At 41.0% G+C, this 19313-nt stretch overlaps 2 protein-coding genes across 3 annotated transcripts in view; one reads left to right on the forward strand and one right to left on the reverse strand.

Annotated features, from left to right (window-relative positions):
• Positions 1–1033: 1033 nt before the first annotated feature.
• Positions 1034–4687, forward strand: LOC141010242 (uncharacterized). The gene is made up of 4 exons (XM_073483115.1): positions 1034–1246; positions 1528–1710; positions 2366–2582; positions 3846–4687. The coding sequence occupies exons 1-4, from the start codon at positions 1034–1036 to the stop codon at positions 4685–4687; spliced, it is 1455 nt and encodes a 484-aa protein (XP_073339216.1).
• A 3752-nt stretch (positions 4688–8439) lies between these two features.
• LOC141010908 (single-stranded DNA-binding protein 3) overlaps positions 8440–19313 on the reverse strand; it is a 39913-nt gene continuing 29039 nt past the window's right edge. The window contains exons 6-18 of one of the 2 annotated variants that reach the window (XM_073484064.1): positions 17127–17210; positions 15933–15992; positions 14801–14867; positions 13931–13995; positions 13573–13634; positions 13365–13410; positions 12864–12899; positions 12701–12755; positions 12394–12464; positions 11788–11866; positions 11644–11672; positions 11391–11492; positions 8440–9960 (exon numbers count right to left, since the gene is read on the reverse strand). In XM_073484064.1, coding sequence (XP_073340165.1) covers positions 9931–9960; positions 11391–11492; positions 11644–11672; positions 11788–11866; positions 12394–12464; positions 12701–12755; positions 12864–12899; positions 13365–13410; positions 13573–13634; positions 13931–13995; positions 14801–14867; positions 15933–15992; positions 17127–17210 — 786 coding nt within the window. In that variant the 3' untranslated portion in view covers positions 8440–9930. The remainder of the gene's footprint in view (positions 9961–11390; positions 11493–11643; positions 11673–11787; positions 11867–12393; positions 12465–12700; positions 12756–12863; positions 12900–13364; positions 13411–13572; positions 13635–13930; positions 13996–14800; positions 14868–15932; positions 15993–17126; positions 17211–19313) is intronic. The other variant, XM_073484065.1, reaches the window with a different exon arrangement.

Here is a 19313-nt window from a genome sequence, read left to right on the forward strand (position 1 = left end):
CTCTCTGCCATTATGAAATCACTGAAGTCAGAATGTATTGTCTTTACAGAACAGGTGCTCGGCGCTTTGCAGAGAACAAAAGACATAAAAACAGACGCACACAAAGCACAAATGGTCAGATACAAATGATCTGCTGTGTGTCTGTGTATTTGACATTTAGTGTGTGTCCCAACTGTCTCCCTCAGCCAGTGTTTGATCGCAGATGGTGGTCACAAGGCAGATGAGAACCGTTCAAAGCTGACTCATATCAAAGGGCCTCTGCGTCTTTGTAGCGCGGTGTCTGCAACAGGTGACATTTTGGACTCGGGAACCATTTATAACTTTTAACGCTCGCTGTGGGCTGAACTTCCCCTCAACCCAGCAGGTATGGAGGGGACGGAGGAGTTAGATGAAAGTTAGTATCTTCTCGCTTCATGTTCCACAGTCTGCTGCAGGCCAGCGACATGAGGACGCTTCAGCCAGGATCCAAGGTGCATCTTTTCAAGGATACGGTGAAATAATGACATAAAGATGAGAGTTTTTCTTTGCAACGCGCCTGAAAATGCGAGATGGCTGATGTTTGCAGGAGAGGGATAAGTAAATAAACACTGAAGATGGAGCATCAAGGTGAGTTTCATGTTTTCTCTGTGTGCTGTGGATGTGTATCCATCCATAAATTACCTGTGGATGTCATGTTCATGTCCACTTCTTAAGCATCGGAAGTAGCATTAGCAGCCTTTAACTTTTCAGATTTTATTTAAAATAGATTGAATCTATAATGACTCACAATAAGTGATGTGCATATCCAGTTTTGTCTTATTTTTTGATGTCATAAACAATTTATTTTGGTTATCTCTTGAGATAAAAAGTGTTATTTGAGAGCAGCAATCACAAAAGTGAAATAGCAAAAGAATTTTGTTGTTCTTTGTGTTAAAACTGGAATACTGCAACGTGAAACTGTAGGTGAAATAAGATCCAAATCAGCAGGTTATCAGTCAAAGAAAATGAAAGCTGTTACAAGAAATCAAGATTTTTTAGTTTTATCCTAGGGGCCATGGGGGACCCCCTGTCAGACTGCAGCCCCCTCATCAGTGCAGCATCCTCAGGCAAGCTTCGTCTGGTCCGCCTGCTGGTGGAAGGTGGAGCTCAAGTCAACGCGTGCAACCCAAGAGGAGAGACTGCTCTCCTGGCTGCCTGTAAGGCTCTGAGAGGGGAGCCAGCCGGGCCTGAGACTGTGAAACTCCTCAATTACCTGCTTCAGAACCAGGTCAGTCGGGAGTGAGCAAGATTTTCAATTTAAACTCAAAACACATGTGCTTGAATGTAATTTAAAGCAACTTTTCAGAGACTAAAGTTCAACAGTATATTGATTAAGATGCATGATAAATGTGTACCTGCAGTAAGAGAGGGATACAGTATTTTAAAAAGGAAAAGTACGTCTTAACTGAGCACTCTGACTGACACACTGGACCATCGCTGAGGCTTCATGGCATACAAACTACTTGGAGTTGTCGTCTTCTATCAGATTTCCTCCTCTGTACTGATCAGGCAGATCCAAACGCACAGGACCGAGCCGGACGTACTGCTCTGATGTACGCCTGCATGGAGCGAGCAGGAGCTCAGGTGGCGTCCACCCTGCTGGCCGCAGGAGCCGACCCCAGCATGGAGGACTACTCCGGAGCCTCAGCACTGGTGTACGCCATCAATGCACAGCACCAGCCAACACTGAAGGTCAGTCAGGAAGGGAAAATAATCTAAACCAACACATATGACTACGATTCATAAGGATGTTTAAGAGAGATGTGTCTCTGTTAATGTCAGAGACGTCCATGTATTGTGTTGCAGAGATATCTACTAAAGTTAGCAGGCTAACCAGCTAGCCCTTAGCCATTCTGTACCTGGATAAGTGGCCATTTTTTACACATTGCACCTTTAAGTATAAATAAAAAGATTATAATAATGTATGCATTTATGTGTTCGGAGTGTTTTAATGTTGCGGTATGTCAAATGTATATACTTTTGGGTACTTTAATCTATAACGTTGCATCATAGGCTACAAAGTGATCTTAGGTGTATCTTGCCAGCAGCTTGTAACGACATGATCTTGTATGTAAAATCTTAATTTGAAAAGGAACCAGTAATAACTCTAAAATAATTTAAAAGAATAAAAGAAAAAAGTAGCATCAAATTGGATGTTTTCATTATAAAGTTTTAAAGCCTTACACTTTTTCAAAGGCTTTTCCTCCCAGTGGATATGGAGGAACCAGTGAATACTGAGTGGTACAAAGGTGCAGACACTGACTATCACTTCAAAAAGTATCAGGCAGCATCAGAACACTTAATCGGTCAGATCCAATCTACACCTCACCTGTACCGTGTGCTTTAGGTGTTGATGGATGCCTGCCAGGCCAGGGGTCGTGACATCATCATCATTGCTACAGAGATGGGTGTGAATGGAGGCCCGGTGACCAGGCGTTACCTGAACGTCCCTCCATCTCCTGACACCTCCCCGGTGTCCTGCATGTCCCCATCTGACATCTTCCTCAAGACGGGCTCGCCCAACTCAACCGAGGGAGAAAACATCTTCAACTTCAGAGGAGCTGGTGAGCAAATGCAGATTGTTATGACCACAGTGTTGTTCTTCAGTGAACATTATGTCCACTTTGTTCGTGGTAATGCCACAGCAGAATGGGGGGCATTTGCGGGTAATCCTAATTCAGCCACTTCTCATCTCATTACTTTTACACCACGTTAAAAACCCGGGCTCTTAACATCAGGCCTGAATGATTCAATTATTCAAGCTGCCTGGCTGTTCCACCTTAATGTTGAGCTCAGGAGCCTCTGCATGCAGACGCCGTGCCCCTCCTGAATATAGCAGAGCCGAGTATAACAAAGACAAGTCTCGACAGATGGGAGCAAATTCCTGGTGGTTGAAATCATTAGCCGAGCGCTCATTCCTGAGGAGAAAAGATGAAAATGTGTTACCAGGGTGAGGTGAAGCTAACTCCAGCGGTGCATTACAATGAATGAAGCAAAGTTCCCTCTGCTACACAGGAGCTGACACTTAAATCATATAGCAGAGAGTCTTGAAATGGCTATTGAAGAAAGCCTAACGAGTTTCACAACCTGCACAACAAATGAATGTGTGTTGAACCGAGATTGGGACGGTGCTGTTGGTCGGTCCACTACTTTAATTTAGAGGAGTCCCCAGAGGAGTCTTCATCCTCCGACTTTTCTTTTCGCACTACCATTTTCAGCACCAAGACGAACATTTGTGGCTTTCTGCAAGATGTTGTAATGAAGATATTTCTATCAGCCTCAGCTGTACTGGGTTTTTAGTGCTAATTAGCAAATGTTAGCCTGCTAGCACGTTGAATTAAGATGGCCGCCACTGTTAACCTGCCGAGCATCCGCTTGGTTTTTTGTGTGGTTTCGTCCACCACTTTGATTCAGAGTGAAATATCTTGACAACATTTTATACAGACTTCAGAATGATTCAAATTATCCACAAAAAAATGAATTATAATGATTGTTTTTTTGTTTTCTGACCCGTTTCACCATCATCCCCAATAAGAAATGAGATATGATTGAGTTGTTAGCAGCTCCTGTTTCCTTTGAGCATTGTTTTGTGAGCTCTCTGTAAAATCAAGGACCTTTACAGTAATAAAGACTGTTTTAAGAATATTTTTAAGGCAATTTTATTCATGTCATCTTTATTTATATGGCTTAAAATGACAAATAAGCCTCAAAGAGACTGATCTTCAGGCTACAGCACAACAGTATCTATCCTTAGACCTCAATTTGGATTTAAAAAAGTATCCAACAGGGGAAAAACTTATTGTCTGTGTCTTCTTCACTTCCATCAGGCAAAAGAGGAAGTAGCAGCAGCAGCAGACTTCCCTCCTCCGAGCTGAGTCCGATGGGCCAGTGTAGCACTCCACCGCCCAGACAGAGAGTGTTATCTGAACCCTGGCTCGCCATTCACAACCTGGCCTGTCTGAACCAGGCTTATGAGGAGGGCATGAGGGAGAGGAGCCCGCAGGAGGAGGAGGAGGATTCAAAGAAGGATGATGAGGAAGGAGAGGATGTGGAGCCACATTTTCAGTGCAGGGTGGAAGAGAGGATAGAGGTTCAAAAGAGGGATGACAGATATAGAGGAGAGAATTACAACAGCTGCCATGGGGATTTTCTTCAAAGGGTTTCTCAGTCAGTCCTGTCCCTCACGGAGATGAGCTCATCTCAGGCGACCCCGAGAAGACTGGATCCCAAGAGGTGTGTGACACCTGGAGGTTCACCATCAGACCAGCTGACACCAAGACGTGATTCACTTCCTGCCTGTCTGTCTCCCAGCTCCCACCTCCGCAGGAACACCCTCCCCTCCGTCACCATGTTTCCTCCTCCACTCCACCTCCCTCCCTTAGTCAACCGATCAGACTCCCGCCTCCAGGTCCCGACCCAGGTTCCACCTTTCAAAAGCAGGAGCATGGTGTTTCTGCCCCACCCGCCCAGCTCCTCTCCACCCTCCTCCTCCGCTTCATCCAGAGCATCTGTGAGACCGGCATCACTCCCTCCACTGCCGCTCGCCTCCTCTGTCACCTCCCTGGTCGCTCCCCCTGACTCCAGCTGCAGTGAGAGGAGCAGGAGGTCACCGCGTCGCCACTCGGTGCAGCTCGAACAGATCGGAGGGAGAGGAGGACAAACCGAATAGGCCTGTAAGACTGAGAACCTTCATCCCTCCATGATGATGTTCAAGCAGCAGCCTGAAAATGGGCCTGGAGTGGGCTTTGTTACCTGATTACCTGAAGCACAGCCTCAGAACTCCAGCTGTGTAAAGCGTTTTAAAGATCCCAATATTACTGCAATGTCACTCCAATAACAGTCGCTTATTTTGTAGCAGATGTGCAAAACGAACCAGTTAAATCTGAAAAATAAAACGAGATTGAATTCATTTTTGCCATGTTTGTACTTCTGTGTATTTAGTTCAGTATTACTTAGACAAATTCTGACATTTTGATACTAAACTCTCAAGATTCATTGATGAATCATGTTGTCGATTAACAGAGAATTCATCTGCAACATAAAACTAGACAGAAATGTCAAAAATTCAGTTTCCAGCTTTTCAAATTTGAGTATTTGCTGGTTTTCTTTGTCGTCTTTGAAAGTAAACTGAATAGCGTTGATTTGGCCGTTTTCATCATGATCTCTGAACTTGTGATGGGAATTTTGTTCAGCTATTTTCTGACATTTACCAAATGATTTGTCAGGGAAAGTAGCTAAAATGATCATGAAAATAATTCTTAGGTGCTTCAGGAATGACAGTTATAGCAGTGCCTTTATATAGCAGACATTAATTGCTGTTTTTCCCCTGTATAATTTAAAAAATAAAATGTTCTTTCAACAGCAAAACAAACCAAACAAAATAATAAATAAGTTCACAACTGTTTTATAATCTGTACCAGCAGGGAATAGTTTGTTTTTAGGAGGTCTGAAATGGTGAAACTCAGCAGTTATGACAATAAATTAGGAAACATTTTAGAAAATCTGAACAAATAGGCATTATTTTCTTCCTCCTTAACCCTTTAAAGTTTAAATTCCAACCAATACTCAATTTGTTGGGTTGATGCAGACATCAGGGATTCAAAAATACTGATAGATATATCAACAGTTGTGACAAAGATATGTAAAGGAGGCAGCAGGATATTATACAGTTTAACAGTAAACTTTATAGTCTAACATAACATCAGGGTTAACTTCAGTGGAAATCCAATACTAATAAATTACCCCAAGCATCGTTCTCTGCATCATACTCTCTTCACAACAATATTGGCGCATGTCACACAACACAGTATTCAAAAGGCTATAGATAATAATTTTACTGTTTGTAAGTGAGATCCATTTCATCACCCTCATCACTAGACATCGGTGAAGCAACAGTGAAAGAAAAGCATGTTCATGGCAAAAGGAGTGAAGTCATTTTATTTGTTTTTAATATGTATCTACAACAAGGGGGACACAGGCAAAAACGACTGACAACTTGATGAAAATTAAAACAAAACCAAAAGAAAAAAAAATTACATTTATTATCAATGCAGTTTTCCCACCTTTTTTTCCAATAAGCAACATTTTTTTGTCTAAAGAAACTTTACAATATAAAGAAACATACGAAGAAGGAACCTCTTATTTTACTACACGAGACATTTAGGATCTGAAACTACCCTAACATGAGATACAAAGCAACTCCCCAAGGACAGACTGCCTCATATTCAATACTGCTTTGTCATCAAGAGGAAAAATGAGGAACTCAACAGAAAAAATCTTTACTCCTCTCAAAAAAATTCCTCTCTCAACCCTCCCTGCCCCTGAATGTTACAGTATTATACATCAGCACAATAGAAATACAGAAATGATCAACGTTGTGACGGCTTTACTTACAGGACAGAAAGATAGAGAGAAGTTCGACTGCATTTTATACAACAGTACTTCAAAGTACAGGGGAGGAAACGCCTGTTCCCGCACTCTCTCTACCTCCTCTCAGCAAACCAATCTGTCCGTTTATTTTTTCTCTCTTTACTTTCCCAAAAAACATTTCTCCCGCCCCATTTTAAATAGATTAACAAAAAAAAAAAAATCCTTCATAGTAAAGTCTGTTCTCTGGTCCCTGGTGTGTTGGATTGAGAGACAGTGTCCTGTGTGCCCTGGGGGTGGAAGATGAAATGCAGTTTTATTGTGAAAAACTGGCCTCTTTTTCGCTCTGTTTCCTGCAAATTCCTTGTCAAAAAACTGAAAAATTTAGGCGGCTTGTTTTCTTTTTTTTGGGGCCACCTCAATTCAAATTTTCCAAGAGGACGGAGGCTTCTGGACGAGAATCGTGTTTAAAGATTTTTCAAGGAAATGTGTGTGACAGTGAGTTAGCGAAAAAAGGCGTTCAGACACACTTCAGAAAATGTTTCCTCCCTCGTCCTCTCATACAGCTCTGATGCACAGTAAAAGCCCCAAGTTTGTCTGTGATGAGAAGAAATAGCATTATAGTCTATAGCAGCTCCAGTTTCTGTTTCTCATCATTCATATCATTTCTGAGTAAAAGACACACCATCTGAACAAATACACACACAGTTGCCCCGAATCAGCACGTTTCTGATCAACTGTTGTCGTGATTTGAAAATATCAAAACATGTCAATGATATCAAAATGCATTTTACAGTATTTACAAAAAAATTAAAATCAAGAAGATGGAGAGAGTTGTACAAAAAAAAAAAAAAACAGAGGGTTGTGTGTGTCGTGTGTGTGTGTGAGACTGTCGATGCTGGCCCGTCGGAGAGGTGAGAAAAAGGGGGGAAAAGCAGGACGGAGGTCTTTTTCTTCAAGACGAGCAAAGGGAGGGAGGCCACTCGCTACAGTCAACAGAGCAAACGCTTCGCTCCGACATTAAAAACACCAGGGATCCTATCAGCAGAGCGCCAGAAGTCCTTTCACCAGAAGGAGCGCTGCGTGCGTGGAAAACAAAAATTGTCTGCAAGCTAAAACTGACCGTCGTGTGAAAGCAAATTCCCATAAAGCACAGACATACATCACAGTGTGTTTAGGAGTCATCAGCAAACATAAAGTGTTCATAACAGGTCAGCAGAGACGATGCTGAGAGTGACAGTAACCTGATAGTGGAAGCAGCATGAGTGTGGTCAAAATGGTCGGGTAACACTTCATAATAACCATCATTAGTAAATGGTAAATTTATGGTTAGTTAAACTTTAGTTAATAGTTATCTCACTGTTAGCAGACAAAATGCTTAATAAACCATTTATTAAAAAGGTGCAATATGTAAGAATTGTTTACAAAACATTAAATTGATCAATAGAATATGAAGAAAAAACATTTTTGACTTCATGTCAACAATGTCCATGTAATGTGATGCAGTTATCTATTGAATTTAGCATGCTAACCAGCTAGCCCCTAGCCATGTTTTACCCTTGAGAGGTTATAGTCCGATAGTAAACAAATGTCAGCTATTATGACTTCAAGCTGCACGGTTAACTGAGCTGACCAGCTCATACTGCACCTCTAAGCAACTGCAAAGATTTATAAACATCAGTTGCAACTTTATAAACGTCATCCAAATAATGTTTATAGATGAACTACACAGTGTTTATTAATCTTTTATAAAGTAATATAAACATCAGCTGCAACTTTACAAAAAAAGGCTTAATAAATGGTTTGTTAAAGGTGAAATAACTGATAACTCAAGTTTAATTAAAGGTCCCATATTGCCTTTAAACGCGGCGTAAGGACTTCCGTTACGTTGTGATGTCACAACTATACAAACGCCGCCCTCAGGGATTCCCCTCAGTACAGGCGTGGTTGCATAAAGACTTGCAGAGCTGGTGCAGAAACACAGTGGGCGGAGCCTGCTCAGGCCTGTGACAGCTGACCAATCAGAACAGGCTGGGTTTTTTTTGTTTTTTTGAGGGGTGCCTTAAAGAGACAGGCACTACAACAGAGCGTTCAGACAGAGAGTGAGTAGAGGTGCTGCAGCAATGAATAGTATGTGAGAAATCATGTGTTTTTTGAATATTAAAGCATGTAAACATTGTCTATAAAACACCCAAAGTGAAAGTATTATGTATGGGACCTTTAACTAATTTATTTATGAAGTGTTACCAATGGTCGACACTTTAAAGCACCTTTAGGGCTCGAATGGAGGGGCTTAATGACGTCAGATGGAGATGAGATGCTGCTGACTGGATCTGCATATTTACACAGTTGCTACTAGTTCTGCAGTTAACAAACGAAAAAAAAAAAAAACAGGGATAACACTTTAAAAAAAAGTAACAATGATTCATAAGACAAATTTAAAGTACATAAATAAATAGAGCTGTGCATTTCACTGCTTGGAAGCTACTAAAAACAGGAGCCGCTTCTTCTTCTTCTTGTTTGGATTACTGAGAAAGAAGTTAAAATTTTTAAATGGTTGCTAAAACACTGAGAAAGATTTTTTTTTCTTTTTTTTTGAAAAAAGGGCCAATCAGTACCTTGATGGAGAAACTCTCACCAGCAGGGGGCAGTGTGCTCACATGGAGCCACATGTTACACAGCAAATAATTTCTGATTTGTGTGCACATAATGCTGTCTTCATCATAATAATGTGCCCTTAAGAAACAACAGAAATTAGAACCTAATCTTAAAAATGATCATAACAATATCATTAATAACAATAATACAATAATAAAAATAGCAATGATACAATACATACACAAAAAAAAATGGAAAAAAAAGTTCACTGATCATCACAACACCTCTGTTAAAAATGTACACACAGAGAGAACAATGTGGAGGAGGGCAAAAGGGGGTCGTTTCATACGACCCTCAACTGAATCCGTCGGGGAGGAACAGCAACAAAAAAATGACGATAAAAAGTGTTTAAAAAGTCCAAAGTGGTGGTTGAGAAGCTTCCAGGCAGCTGCTAACAGACCCAACAGTGTTCCCCTCAGGGGGAGGGCTGTGTTACCCAGTCTCCTCTCCCTCGTTCTCTCTGTTTGTCCTCCTTCCCCCGCTCATTGTCTAGAACCTGACAGGAAGCCAGGGAGGCCGGGGCCGGAGTCAGAGAGGAGGCTCTTCCTGTTGCTCTGCTTCCTATTCAGACCGGCGGCCATCTTGCATGCTCCAGGAGGGCCCGTCTTAATTAGAGTCCCAGCATGCTCAAGGGCTGTCCCAGAGGTCTGCGTGGCCATAGAGTTCCCGAGGGGAAAGAGGAGGAGGGGTGGGGGGGAGGATCCCGTATTGAAGGGGGTGAGGGCAGAGGGTGTGTGTGTGAGGAGGGGAGGTGGTCCAATCCGAGGTGAAGTAAGGATTGAATTGAAGAAAAAAAAAAAAAAAAAAAAAAAAAAAAATCAGGTGCAGGGGTACAAAAATAGGAGGGGGTAAAATAAACAAAAATACAAAAAAAAGGAAAAAATAAAATCACACACTCATCGTCATGTTGGGTGAATACTGAAAAGAGAGAGAGAGGGAAGGGGGAGTAGGGCACAGATGAGTGGATATGTCACCGACAACATTTAAACACCAGAGGGCGCTCAGACCCAGCCCTGCAAAGCTAGAGGAAGCACAGACTTTAGGATCCAGCCAAGCTCTGATACACCTGACTCGACTAATCAATACAGCAATCACTCAGTCATATTTCTGAATATAAGTGCTGAGTATTGTATACTGCTTTTAGTACAGGCAAATTTGGATATAGCGCAAAAACTGTCAAAGAAAGTGGGTTAGCTTGAATAGATTCATAGCTTTGTTTACTTATTTTTATAAACTGGATATTTACATTTAAATCCTAAATTTAGACTGTTTTATTTGGGTTAATAAAAAAGCAAACATTTCCAAACAAACAGAATATTCTTCCAAGGAGGAAACTGAAATAGCATCACTTGGATATTGGCATTAAAGCTCTAATTTGAAGTTGAATCAGAGAATTAGGGCTAGACATAAACTCCTGTGCACCCCGTGGCTCTCCAGGCCGAGGGTAAGAGACCGTCACAATCTTGCACAATGCAAGGAAAACACCCCCAAGTTGCACCCCACACATAAAACTAAACTCACTTTAGCGACGGCTAAATTAAATGCCCTGATCCCCCTTAAATTTGTCCGTAGATACGACAAATAAATGAAAAATATTGAAGCATTTGTGTCGATTCCCCAATCACTGATACAGAGGATAAACAATGATTAGTAAGCGGCTACAATGCAAGCAGAACATCAGATATCCTTTACAGCCCTGTCTTTATCATTATTTTGTTTAATGAACACGCTGTTGTGCGCGTTAGGAATAGAGCAGCATGTTTCGCATTTCAAATTCATTGTGCTGTGTCCCAAGTTATAGAGTATAAAGACTTTGTGTTTTTAAGAGGAGACCATGAACACTTTTGTGGTAAAATTTTCCTGAAAGTGTATGTTAATCTTATTAAATGTAATTATTTGTATACGTTTCAAGAAAGGAAATCTAAACCAAAATAAATACCTAAATATGTATTTTGAACATTTTCTTTTGGACTCAGTTTCCTTCTTTATAGGAATATTCTGATAGGGTCTCCTTTTTAATATTCACTTGTCGGGTTTGAGTAGGCTATTGATGAATTATGAACAACTTTCTGGACCAGTGGCGACTTCTGCTTTTTAACTATTGCACTTCAAACATTTGCAGCCTCACAGCTCTAATAACGTAAGTCAGACTAACCAATAAAGCTTACATAATGAAGTGATTAAAAAAGGGACAAGACACAGTCTATCGATTATGTTCTGGTAAAGTTTGAGATCAATATTGAAGAAAAATCAGGCAAACCTCTGCTTGCATTCTTCCACTGGTTTATGTCAGGAATTTAAGGATAATTGTTAAGGGTCATGAGATGTAATTCACTCGCTCTACTTACACTTTCGCTTTGGAATGGGTTCAAGAAGTTCCCGCCCATTTCGCCGTCATCTCGCGGCGTTCCAGGAGGGTTGTTCATGCCCCCCATGTTATTAGGAGAGCTCTGGAGGAAAAGAGAGTAAAACAAACTGATGAGACTACTTTTTTAGCAACAACACCATTAAAGTGTAGAGAATAAAGATTCTAAATAAATGTTTTTATTTACAAGAACACTCAGCAAACAAGAGTTCATTGAAAATTGGATTTTTACTCACCTTTGGCAACCCATCCATATCCCCAGACCCTGAGGGAGGCAGAGGAGACAAATAGATTTTTAAAGTAAACTTGATCCAAAATAAAGAACAGTTCTCAGCTAAAGACCTTCAGTTAGTGTTGATTCAGGCTGTTTTTAAACCCACCTAGTGATCCGTTCATGTGGTGTGGCTCCATGGCTCCCATTGCTCCCATTGGCCCATCAGGCCCAGGTCCCATAGGGAACTGGCAAAAAGATGCAGAGGAAGCTTTTTAAATGACTGAAACATCATGACCTCTCTGATACAACTGTTTTATAAAAAATGTGGCCACAGTGGTCTGACTGATTGAATCTCAAACGCATCCTCAATGCGTCATGGGTTAGAGCTGAGTGATCCGATCACTCAGGATGCATGTTGATACCAGGTCTGTAGTCCTTTCAACTCAGGGTGAAGCAGCAGATATAATTTAATTTATTCTTCCTGGTTCACTTCCAGTCGATTCTTATTGAGCTCAGTGTGGCGGCATTGTGTTTCTCTAATGCTGATTTGCACCGGCACCCAGTGATGTGGTTAAAAACTGAGCTGTATTCATTTACGTGGGCAAGATTGTGTAATTTTAAATCATTACAACAACGTCCATAATTTTAACCCACAATCAATCTACAATGTCTGAAACTGTTACAGGCCTGTAAAGTTAAACCTTTAAAAAACATCACCACAGGACTTTTTTGTTAAAGAACTACATCAACTTAAATCATGAGTGAGACTCACATTGGGTCTGTTGCCTCCCGGTCCGATAGGATTCATCATTGTATAGATGTTTTCACTGGAGTTAGTCGAATCTAAAGAAAACCAAAAACTTTAGTTACGCAATATTAACCAGAATCACAAAAACAAAGACTTTATCAACCAATAACTAAAAATACTAAACAAAAAAAATATATCCATGAAATGAGAACAAAGAAATAGCATTTGGTTGGTGAGGGGACACATTCATGCTTGTTTAGTGAGGAAAGATGGAAGAGACATCTATTTCTGACACAAGTGTTAGTGCTGGGGACATAGTTAGGTGACGCACCACCTGGGCTGGGCATGATGGGAGTTCCAGGTGGACCTCCTCCGCCTGGAGGACCCTGGGGAACAATCGAAGATAGGAGGTTAAAATTACACTCATCAGAACACGAAGCAGTACAATACAGACTGTGTCCTGGAGAGCCGCTGCAGGTTTGATTTTCACTCACCACGTAGTTCCCTGGAGATGAGGAGGAGTAGGCTATCTGCAGGGGGTAAGAGAGAACAGATTATCAGATCTGAGGGTCAGAGGATGCTGAATGTGAATCTATGCAGGGTGCACAAAAAAGGAGGAACACTTTACAATCCAGTAAAATCCTTTAATAGCTAATAGGTGTTCAGACTGCAGCAGAAAGTGTTGTTTCAAGTGTAAAGTGAGTTTCTGAGGCCATTGTTTTTACTGTTGTCAAGTAAAAATGTCCTTCAAGGAAACTGATCAGTGGTCACAAGTATCCCATGATAAAACTGATGGGCCCAATCCCAATGATTCCAAGGTCTCAAGGTCTCCATCTTGCTAACAGGACAAATCAACACCAAAGCTGGACATCATAAATATAATGTTTGTGTTTTGCTGGGCTGTGGTACACCACATGGCACTGTAAGCTGCCCCCACTTCCTTTACCCACTACCTGTATGTGGTCATGTGTAAAGTTCAAGGGCTTCTGACTCACAGAGTTAGCATTAGGTCCTGGCCAAGGCCCTCTTCCTCCGGGACCCCTGAGCCAAAAAAAGGAACGAAGGAAGAGAAAAATAAGGAGGAGAGAGAAAGATGGTGTGAAGGGAAAGGAAACATAAGTAATGCTTCAAAAAATAGCAGAAGCATTGAAACACTGGTGGACTGATTATCTTTGACTAGATCTACGGGAGGCTTTAACTTACATGTTCATTCCTGGCATGGGGCCGCCCATGGAGTTGGGGGGAGGCCTCATTCCTCCGTAATTCTGCAAGATAAAATGTTAAAAAGATGGTAAGAACATTGATTCTTCACAGTACTCTTGTTCCTCATTTCCTCTAGAGAAATTCCCAAGATCACACATACATCACTAGACTGAGAACAGATGTGACATCCTCAGACAAACAACAAACAAGCCTGAGCTGTTCTGGTGAGGAAACTGAGAAAACAACATCTCTAGAAATATTTAATCACAGCCTGCAAGAGCTAAATGGAGAGTGATATATACTTCAGAAGAAGAAATCGAAGAGCTCAATGTGTTTAGTAACATTAACAGAACAATACCTGTGGGCCCATGGCCATTCCTCGAGGAGGGTTCATTCTCATTGGTCCACCCATGTTAGGATGTCCTGTTGGAAAACAGACCCAAAGAGTCACACTGACTGCGACACGTAAAGCCACTTAAAAATCAGGAATTAAGACCTGCCACAGACAACGCTCCATCCTAATCTCATTAGTCGTAACTCTCTGGACCCCTGAAGCTGTAATCTGCAGCTAAAATCACCACGGACCCCTTCCTGAGCCAGACACACACAGGAAATAAGGCCTAACCACAAACTGAATTTGTACAACTCTCCAAATGTTTGCTGGGTGGAGTTTAGTCCTGCAAACACTTGTTAATTTATTGATTTATCAACTTTGAATAAATTAGTAAAAGATTTTAATAATTGATTTTTCATTTTGAGTAATTTGCCAAACAAATATTTGTACATTCGAGCTTCTCCAACATGAGGATTTGAAGCTTTTTCAAGAAGACTATTAACTGAATCTCTTGGAGTTTATTTTTCTTTTACTTTTGTTCACACGGACAATTTTTGAATGCGACTTCTTTGGTTCTGGGAACCTGCAATAGGCCTATTCAGGTTTTCTGCACACTTCAAGTTAATTTCAAGATTTTAAAGACATTTTTACGACACATGGAAACCAATTTAACACCTGTTTCACATTCAAACTAGCTCAAGTGTGAAAAATATTTAATAATTTACCTCATGCATGAATCTACTGACATTTCTATCACATTATTGTTAGTACTTCTCTGCTGTATATGACAACAATTGCTAATAATGCTTAATTATTTACACCAATGTTAATTAACTACTCATAAAAAACACAACCAGCAGGAAAATAAGTGGATAGATTTACAAGAGTCCTTACCTTGCGGTCTTGTCGGGTCCAAACTGTTTGGCAGGAGAGGCTGAGATCCTGGGATTCCTCCCGGAGGCTACAAAGGGACCAGACATGGAGATGGATTAAAACTCTCTCTTGGCAACTATGGTTGTAGCTGAATACCCATTTTAAGGTATACCATTGTACTAAAACACATGGTTAATATCCTGCACATTCACTTATCGAACATTTTAAATTCTACTATAGTGTTTTTAACAATGTATATATTTCAGGTTTATAACAAGATTCATGTCTGTCTGAAACTATACTAAAGCTCCTGTTGTAATCCCTTAAAAGGTCATTGTAACTGACAATAAAAACAAAAATAATGTGACATTGTGAAATTAAATATCTCAAATCGTTGCAACCCTATTGGTAATACAGATACTGTGTCTTGTCAAGAACAAACAAAAAAGTGGGGCTGTTCCCTTCTTACATTGTTTTTTCTTTATGCTACATTAGAAGCTTCCATTGAAGTTTTAAATGGAGCTTTGAATGTCCATCATAAAATTTTCACATTGAATAAAGTGATATATCAAATTAAAAGGTGGCGCAGAGTGAATGCAGATACATAATACGCTCTTTTATTTTTTTTGAAACAACTTAAGTTACTGTAATAATGTTAAGAGCTGAAAATAGATTTTTTGTCACTGTGTTTATACTGCAGGGTTGTAATTTATGGTGCCGTTAGATTAGATTGGTGCTAGACCACCTCGTTAATACAGGTGGACGCCTTCCTTTGCGTGGCATGCAGGAGAGCAAACATGGAAAATCTAGTTTTTAGCCAACAAACATGGATTGAAGTGACATATTTCTTTAGAGAAAATCATGTTATGACTTTTAGAAATAATCACATCTATCGTCTCTATAAAATTTGACTCTGGGAACTCACAACGCTCAAGTTACTGGAAATGTTTGGATCACACAGGTTGGAAACAATCCTCAAGGCGGACCAAGGTAATCTAATTCTACAATGAGTTAAATACCAATGATATTTGTGTAACTTAATCTTTATCTGCAACTGGTGCTGAAATACCTGGTTCAAAACGGAATTAATTATCAAAGAAGCTGCACAGCACAGGCCTACAAAAAAAGTGAGTAAAAAAAACTGTTTAAGTACCTGATTTGGCATTCGGAGTGAGGGGCGCGGTCCACCTGGATACCGTGGTGACATGAAAGGCTGTGGAGTAGAAATTGGAGGAAAAAGGAAAGAAAGGGGGAGGAAGAGGGACACAGAGATAACGACATTTTCATTATTGATAAATCCGAGAGCACTCAAACGGGGGAAGCACTGAGGACACACAGATGGACACAGTGAGGCTGGAGGATGGAGGATGACACTGAAAGATCGTAAATTCATCAACACATCCGCCTGGAAAAATACACATCAGCAAGAGTGTGTGTTTAATGAATTTTAACAATGCCTGCTTAGACACGCACTCAAAGCATGGATTTGTGTGTGTGTGTGTGTGTGTGTGTGTGTGTGTGTGTGTGTGTGTGTGTAGAGACAGCGCTCACACAGCCTCCCTGCACGCCCTGCCTGCTCTCACTGTGGTGTAAGCTGATTCGGCCTGTGGTCTGCCTGGCGTTGTTAGCAACACCTCAGGCCAACAACGCCGTCCAAAAAACCTTAGAGGAAGCATGTCCACATTCTCTCGCACACAAGACGGAAACCAGAAACCACAAGAATGAAGAGCCGGGCCGCCACAGTTAATGGGCAAAGGCTAGCTTTACCCCCACAGTGTCATCTGTAGCTACTGTTCTGGAGAAGTGTTGAAACACACGTGGACTGAGAATGAAAGTTTCTCAAGGTTGAATATGCTTTTATATAGCTGGTAACTCTGTATATGTGTGCTCATGTGTTTTGTATGTATACATGACGTGTCCTTAGTGCCTGTCCTCTGTTTTATTTATAAAGTGTGAGAACAAGTAAGCAGAGTGGAGGGGAGTGTGTGTGTGTGTGTGTGTTGAGAGTGGAGGAGCAGATAAATGTGCAACCCCCCACAAGCTGCTCCGGGGGGTGGGGCAAGGAGTGAATTATTCATCCCACACGGGGACAGCCGACTCTGGGCCTTGGTGAGGAGCGGGCCCTGCTGCCTCTGGATGCTCGGCTTTCATGAGAGGCAACTGGAGGGATCTACGAGGAGTTAGCCGAACAAAACTAGAGCTAACGGGGCCCGAGGGTGGGAGGAGGAGGAGGAGGAGGAGGAGAAGAAAGTGTGCGAGTGCTGAATGGAAAGAAAAAGGAGCTTGTGTGTGAGCAAGGGGGAATGAAAGAGAGAGGGGTGTTTGAGAGAAAGTGTTTGCGTCTTACCTGGCCATGGGGTCCCATCATGGGGTTGCTGGGGTTGTGTGGGGGGGGCTGTGCGTGGGGGGACTGCTGAGAGCCGGGTGGTCCCTTTAAGAAAGAAGAGCGATATCAGAGAGGGGAGGGGCCAAAAGAGCAAGGGGGGTTTTACACCTGGAGGAATTAGCCGGATCAAAATCATCAGAAAGGGGAGGACGAGAGAGAGGGGGGAGTCAACTGGGAGTTTTTAGATTTAGGAGGAAGAAGAGGAGCAAGGAGATGATGGATAAAGCTGGACTTTTTTGGGCAGATTCTTTCAAATCTGCAGTTAGATGATGTACGCCTTGAAAAAAAAAAAAAAATTATAACAGAATTTAAAGCCAAAGCTCAACAGGACAACACTTTTAATTTGCTTTCACGCAAGCAGAAATCAGTATTAAGCATGAATTATTTTCACAGAGATGATCCTTGGGACCCCTCAGGTCAGACATGTAGTTTTCCTCTAAACCACATGGGGGCAGCGTTGCCAAAGGCTCACTGCAACAGGACAGGCGGCAGCAGCAGCAGCAGCAGCAGGACAGGCAGTAGTGGCAACTTCAAACCAAGATGATGCAGACAAAAACAAGTTTAAGTCAGGACTTGTTCCTGCTTATTGTAAACCTTCCTCTGTATGACAAAGTATCCCTGCTGTCCCCAACGAAAGAAACCCAGACACACTGCTGTGTTATTGCGGACATTTCACCCTAAGACAAGGGGTTAACGACCCCTAATAAATAACTCATTATCTCTTTTACCATGTATCCCTCCAAGGCATGAGGACAAGGATTGCTCTGTGAGTTTGGGGGTTACATGTACCTACAGTTAGCCAGAGCGAGCATGAAACTAATTCACTCTGACAGTGAAACTGCACAGACATTTGTCCCGAAACACCCGTGTTGTACAGTGTCAAGTGCAAACCAATGCACACAAACCAATCATCCACATCTCAGAAATGTATAGGCCTTAAACATGAGTAGTACTGGATATTTAAAGCCTGCCAAGTAGCACTGAGAATTGAAACCTGTCAATAACCACAAACAGCCAGTGAATATTTGGTCTACAGCTGCAGCTAATGATCATTTCAATTGTTGATTAATTTCTCGATTCAATGGTTAAATGTTTTGTCAATACAATATCAAAAAAACAGTAAGAAATGGCCATCACAACTTCCAAAAGCAGAGCAGCAACAATTAGACGATTAAAAGAAACTTAACTGGCAACAATTTTGATAATTGATTATCGTTTCAGCCTCTTTTCAAGCAAAAATGTAAAGAAAAATAGCTGTTTCCTGCTTCTTAAATGCAAGTATATGCTGTTTTTCTTTGGGTTTTTGACTTTTGGGAGGATTATTCACAATCTTTGGCATTTAAAAGACTAAATGATTAATCAATTAATTGTGAAAGATTTAGAGATAATGAAAATAGTTAGCTGCAGCCCTGTACCTAGAGCTCGAGTTGAACAGTTAAAATCCAAAGAAAATCATTCTACTATTAAGTATAAGTAAACAAGGAAAAGCAACAGATATTCATATTTGAGAAGCTGAAACCATCAAATATTTTGAGTTCTGCCTAAAAAACTCTTACCAGTGACTAGTCCATGGGCTTATTGATTAATCAACTAATCGTTGCAGCTCTAATCCGGTCCGATTTGTAACAAACATCAGCTGATTGTACTGATGCACATACCTTTTATACCCACATACCAATTCAAATAGCTCAGCTTAGGGTATCTGCTGCTACTGTTTGCTGATCTTATTTCAGCGTTTTTTTTTATCCTAATGTTGAAAGCTATACACCACACTGTGAGGAACTCGTTAGGATTTCTTTTTTATGTAAGGTAACGAGACGCCAGGGATTGCTGTGGGGCTAAATACAGACGGTTTAATTGATGTAACTGATAGTGTAAAAACTGAACTTCATGATGACAGAATAGACAAAGAAACTGTATTTAATGTTCATAAATAATGTTGAATAATGGAGAATCACGATTTTCGAACAGATCTGATACAAGATTAATAGATTAGATATTTGAAAGGTAGATTAACTGATTGACTAAGAATTGTTATTGTTGGTTCCAGCTTCTTAACTGTGATTATTTGCTGTTTTTTGTGGCTATATGGTGGTAAATGTAATATCTTTGCATACTGAACTGGTGGTCGAGACATTTGAAGACATC

The sequence above is a fragment of the Pagrus major genome, chromosome 16, assembly GCF_040436345.1.
Source record: "Pagrus major chromosome 16, Pma_NU_1.0".
Lineage (NCBI taxonomy): Eukaryota > Metazoa > Chordata > Actinopteri > Spariformes > Sparidae > Pagrus > Pagrus major.

Bases quoted from the DNA above. Each gene is read 5' to 3' on its own strand.
- LOC141010242 (XM_073483115.1), top strand. From the start codon at position 1,034: ATGGGGGACCCCCTGTCAGACTGCAGCCCCCTCATCAGTGCAGCATCC. The intron at 1,247-1,527 runs GTCAGTCGGGAG...TGTACTGATCAG, and splicing joins ATTACCTGCTTCAGAACCAG to GCAGATCCAAACGCACAGGA. The intron at 1,711-2,365 runs GTCAGTCAGGAA...CGTGTGCTTTAG, and splicing joins AGCACCAGCCAACACTGAAG to GTGTTGATGGATGCCTGCCA.